The 5,418-nt window shown below is 50.4% G+C and overlaps 1 protein-coding gene across 4 annotated transcripts; it reads left to right on the top strand.

The window, feature by feature from the left end:
* The first annotated feature begins 687 nt into the window (after positions 1-687).
* LOC125522093 (oligopeptide transporter 7-like) lies at positions 688-4,888 on the top strand. Of its 4 annotated transcripts, XM_048687168.1 has the most exons (7): positions 688-863; positions 942-1,521; positions 2,553-2,642; positions 2,918-3,487; positions 3,561-3,816; positions 3,887-4,069; positions 4,182-4,888. In XM_048687168.1, the coding sequence occupies exons 1-7, from the start codon at positions 788-790 to the stop codon at positions 4,797-4,799; spliced, it is 2,373 nt and encodes a 790-aa protein (XP_048543125.1). In that variant the 5' UTR covers positions 688-787; the 3' UTR covers positions 4,800-4,888. The 4 variants fall into 4 exon arrangements, with proteins under 4 accessions (XP_048543125.1, XP_048543126.1, XP_048543128.1 ...); XM_048687169.1 differs by lacking the exon at positions 2,553-2,642; XM_048687170.1 differs by having other exon boundaries at positions 737-1,521.
* Positions 4,889-5,418: the final 530 nt, after the last annotated feature.

The raw sequence follows: 5,418 nt of genomic DNA, 5'->3' as shown, positions 1-5,418 counted from the left end.
CGGCGCTGAGCCTCCACCGGGACGGAGCGTGTACGTCGGGCGGCGCGGGGTAGTTGGCCTCGTGGAGGAGGTAGGCCTTCCACTCATGCAGCGAGCGGCGGCCGAAACCGTTGGCCGCCGCCGCGTCGCCGGGGTACCTCGCGCTCATGGTTGCCCGGGGGGGGGGGGGGGGGGGGGGGGGGGGGGGGGGGGGGGAGGGGCTCGAGCGGCGGAGAGAGGGGAGGAAGTGCGACGGCGAGGAGGGGAAGGACTGCCGATGCCGATGGATGAGTGCCTCACCGGCGCGGCCAGGGGCGCCTTTTATAGCGGCTCGGGGGCGGCCACGTGGCGGAAGGGGGGGCGGCGTCGCCGCACTTCGCCGTCCGTGAATCAATGGCAGGCTGACCGGCGGCAGCCTTGGCATTGATTCCCCGCAGAAAAACCGAGACGATGAGGACGATCAGCCTTCGTCTCGCTGACGCGCCGGTCCCGCCACTCTTTCGCGCCAAAACGTTCACGCCGGCTCCCCCGGGTGCCCCCAGCGCGCCGGGTTCGGGTTGGGTGCGCCGGCGTCAATTTCGACCCAATCCAGCGAAAAACAGGCTTTTAGGGATGTGATTGGGTCGATTTTTCGACGCTGGCGCTAAAAAACAGCCTTAAAAGGGCCTCTTAAGGGCGCAGAATGCTCTTATAGCAATTAAACTACGATGCAGCGACGACACCGTCTGTCACAGCACAGGTCAAGAAGAATTAATTACCGCGGAGGATCAACAAGAACGCCAGCCACGCAACAAAGGACGCGGTAGCCATGGCGTCCTCCTCCCGCTCCCACCAAGAAGCGGAGGACGGGGAGCTCCATGGCGATCGCATCACCTCCCCACTCCGTAAGCTCCTTCCGCCCACGCACGCACCCCTGCTCCCGCTGCTGCTGGCCATTTAACCGGTCTCTGCTCCCCATGCAGTGCCGGCGTCGACGTCGCGCAGCTCGCCGTTGCGGGATGAGGAGGAGGAGGGGGAGAACTCGCCGATCGAGCAGGTGGCGCTGACGGTGCCGGTGGGCGACGACCCGGACACCCCCGTGCTGACGTTCCGGATGTGGGTCCTCGGCGTCCTCTCCTGCGCCGTGCTCTCCTTCCTCAACCAGTTCTTCTGGTACCGCAAGGAGCCGCTCACCGTCACCGCCATCTCCGCCCAGGTCGCCGTCGTGCCGCTCGGCCGGCTCATGGCGGCCGCGCTGCCGGAGCGCCCCTTCCTCCGTGGCACACACTACGAGTTCACCCTCAACCCGGGCCCGTTCAACGTGAAGGAGCACGTGCTGATCACCATCTTCGCCAACGCCGGCGCCGGCACCGTCTACGCCATCCACGTGGTCACCGCCGTCCGCGTCTTCTACGGCAAGGACCTCACCTTCTTCGTCTCTCTCCTCGTCGTGCTCACCACCCAGGTGCTCGGGTTCGGGTGGGCGGGCATATTCCGGCGGTACCTCGTGGAGCCGGCGAGCATGTGGTGGCCGTCCAACCTCGTGCAGGTCTCCCTCTTCAGGTACACCTTCCCACATCTCCGGCAAGCAACATGATTAGTTTTAACCGCTAATTAGTCATCACATTGCACACAACTTAATAGTACTTGGTCAGAGCCTCAGAGGGTTGACTTGTTGATGCTTGAGCTTAATTCACAAGCCATGATTATTTATTATTATTTTCTTATATTAAGAAAAGTATACTTATTGCAAGTAAGAGTTTCTTTAGTTTTGGTTGAGCAAAGACCAGTATAGCTGGCTAGCTACCTGTCATGGATCATGACACGTCAAAATTACATCATGATCACGTGGTCTGAGTTGGAGGGAAGTAGCCAGTTCTAAGGAACTCAATAATTTGGTGGGATTTTCGTCAAAATTACCCATGCTGACTCGGGGAACGTATCTAGTGCACCAAGACAATTGGTGTTACCGGTGCACCGGACCCGTTGCACATTCAAAAATATTCAAAAAAATTCGAAAATAATTCAGTGTATCGACAAAACATCAATGTATGTTGTCACAAAAATTCAAATCAAAATTCAAAACAATGCTCAAGATACAAAAATGATAAATTTGACCTCAATGTGCTAATGGGCCAAAACTGAAGCCCAACTTATCTTACGTACTATTCAGTGTCAAATTTGTTATTTCTATATCTCAAGCAATGTTTCAAATATTGAATTAAAATTTTGTGACAACATACATTGATGTTGTATCAATGCGTTATATTTTTCTTGGATTTTTTCAAATATTTTTTAATGTGCAACGGGTGACCGGTGCACCGGTAGCACAAATTGCCCCGGTGCACCAGATACATTCCCTGCCGACTCGCGCACGAGTGCGGCACATGAGGATTTTCCCACCAGTAGCCATGTTGGACCGCCTCGTCACCTCCCTCATGAGTGCGGCACATGAGAATTTTTCCACCGGTTGTCACGTTAGACCGCCTCGTCGACGCGTACATACGGCAACCAAAACATATCCCTCTATAAATAAATAAAAAACCGTTTAGATTACTATTTGATGATCTAAATGCTTTTATATTTCTTTACAGAGGAAATACTTTGGAGAGTATTTGCTCCCTCAAACCGGAGGTGTCGCTCGAGCAATTTAGGACATGTTGTATGAAAATTTCTTTCATGTGGTTAGTTGTTCTACCGCCAATGTAATTTACTACACCCTCCGTTCCTAAATACTTGTTTTTTAGACATTTCAAATGACTACTACATACGAATGTATGTAGACATATTTTAGAGTGTAGATTCACTCATTTTGCTTCGTATGTAGTCACTTGTTGAAATGCCTAGAAAGACAAGTATTTAGGAACGGAGGGAGTATAAAAGACTAGAAGTTTACACAAACATATGATGAAAATGTACATTTTTTCTTCAAAAGAACTTAATGCATTTTTCTCGTCAGGGCTCTCCATGAGAAAGAAGGGCGCCGAAAAGGCGGCTTCACGCGCAACCAGTTCTTCCTGGTGGCATTCGTTTGCAGCTTCGCGTACTACGTCTTCCCGGGCTATCTGTTCCAGATGCTCACCTCCCTCTCCTGGATCTGCTGGGTCTTCCCCCACTCCGTGCTTGCCCAGCAGCTCGGCTCAGGCCTCCATGGGCTCGGCATTGGCGCCATCGGCCTCGACTGGGCGTCCGTCTCTAGCTACCTTGGGAGCCCTCTTGTCAGCCCGTGGTTCGCCACCGTGAATGTCGCTGCAGGCTTCTTCATCATCATGTACGTAATCACCCCCATCGGGTACTGGTTTAACTTCTACAAGGCACAGACCTTCCCCATCTTCTCTGCCGATCTCTTCACCTTGACCGGGCAGAAGTACAACATCTCGGCCATCGTGGACGACCATTTCCATTTCGACAAGGAGGCGTACGAGAGAAACGGGCCACTATACCTCAGCACTCTCTTGGCAATCACATACGGTGTTAGCTTTGCATCCCTTAGCGCGACGATTGTTCATGTTCTTCTGTTCCACGGAAGGTAAAAAATCTGTCAATTTGTTGTGCAAGATCACATGGTCGTGGCAACTAAGAGTCCTGATTCTTGTGTCCAGCGAAATTTTGCAGTTAAGTAGATCAACATTTCGAGGAAAAAGTGTGGACGTACATACAAAGCTAATGAGGAGATATAAGCAGGTCCCTGAGTGGTGGTTCATCTGCATCCTTCTTGTTAGCATTGCTGCCACTGTATTTGCTTGCGAGTACTACATCGAGCAGCTCCAGCTGCCCTGGTGGGGTGTACTGCTTGCATGCGCCATTGCCTTTTTCTTCACCCTCCCAATTGGAATCATCACGGCGACAACAAACCAGGTAAGGGTTCTAACAACTTGCATGATCTAGAGCACCGGATCCACAACTTACATTATTCCACTATATGCAGACCCCAGGATTGAACATCGTCACAGAGTACATCATTGGGTACTTGTACCCTGGACGACCCGTCGTGAATATGTGCTTTAAGGTTTATGGGTATATCAGCATGCACCAAGCTCTGATGTTTCTGCAAGATTTTAAGTTGGGCCACTATATGAAGATTCCCCCAAGGGCAATGTTTATGGCTCAGGTAAGCGCCACTAAGCCATATACATAATTTATCTGTCATTTCCACACCACCAGACTAGACAAGATCATTTTGTATTGTGACAATAAGAAACAAATTCTTGGAATAATGGCAGGTGGTAGGAACATCGATTGCGGCATTTGTGTACCTTGGAACGGCGTGGTGGCTTATGGACACAATCCCCAACATCTGCAACATCGAGCTTCTCTCAGCGGACAGCCCTTGGACATGCCCCGCCGATCATGTGTTCTATGATGCATCGGTCATATGGGGTCTTATTGGCCCACGCAGAATATTCGGGGCCTTGGGAACTTACTCGGCAGTGAACTGGTTCTTCTTGGGAGGTGCCATTGCTCCTCTCTTGGTATGGTTTGCACACAAGGCATTCCCGGGCCAGAACTGGATCTTACTCATCAACATGCCTGTGATGATCGGTTGCACCGTCAAGATGCCGCCTGCCACCGCTGTAAACTACACCACATGGATACTTGTTGGGTTTTTGTCAGGTTATGTGGTCTATAGATATCGACGAGACTGGTGGGAACGACACAATTATCTGCTCTCAGGTGCACTAGATGCAGGTTTGGCGTTCATGGCTGTCTTAATTTACTTGTGCCTAGGCTTGGAGAACATCAGTTTGAATTGGTGGGGCAATGACTTGGATGGATGTCCGCTGGCTTCTTGCCCCACTGCTAAAGGTATAGTTGTCAAGGGGTGCCCTGTGTACAACTGAACATTTTTCTCAGGTCCCTGATTTTTTCCGGAAGTGAGCAAGCATGCATTGATATGTAAATAAAATATCTTTGTTCCTTTCAAAGATGAGAAAGCTGGTGTCATTCTATTGTTCAAAATATCAGAAAACAGGAACGTCCTCGGTAGTAACCTCCTAAAGAACAATTTTAGTGCCAATAGATTTTTGCTGCCAAGTTAACTATTGTTCTAGCTTGTAAAAGTAGTGATTCCTTGATTCTTTGAAACCTAGGAAAAGCAGTTTGCATTGAAATTTATCACCACTAGTAAAAAAATATTGATCGCTAGGATATTTTTAAGTAGTGAACTACTATTATTCCCATGAGCAGTATGGGACTAAACATTGACTTTTGCACTATAACTCGAGCAAGTTGGCAGATAGCAACTCGCAACCACTTCACTACTCATGCGTCCACCTAGTTTTCTCCTACTAACTGCAACCAAAAAGTGCTATGCTCATACTAGTCCACGGTGGAGCTAATGGGGCGAGGTCGACAACTGAGAGAATCGAACCAAGGTTGGAGGGGCCCGACGTGGATGCGGTGTGGCGCAATGACTATACCTCGCTTATCGTGACTTATAAGTTGCGCTCGCCTTCGGTG

Source organism: Triticum urartu, chromosome 7 (genome assembly GCF_003073215.2).
Source record: "Triticum urartu cultivar G1812 chromosome 7, Tu2.1, whole genome shotgun sequence".
NCBI classification, from domain to species: domain Eukaryota; kingdom Viridiplantae; phylum Streptophyta; class Magnoliopsida; order Poales; family Poaceae; genus Triticum; species Triticum urartu.
Note: the sequence above shows the minus strand (reverse complement) of the source record. Positions and strands in the feature narration are given on the sequence as shown.

Coding starts and splice junctions, on each gene's coding strand:
- LOC125522093 (XM_048687168.1), top strand. CDS start 788: ATGGCGTCCTCCTCCCGCTCCCACCAAGAAGCGGAGGACGGGGAGCTC. Junction 1,522..2,552: donor GTGCAGGTCTCCCTCTTCAG/GTACACCTTCCC, acceptor ATTTCTTTACAG/AGGAAATACTTTGGAGAGTA. Junction 3,817..3,886: donor TCACGGCGACAACAAACCAG/GTAAGGGTTCTA, acceptor CACTATATGCAG/ACCCCAGGATTGAACATCGT.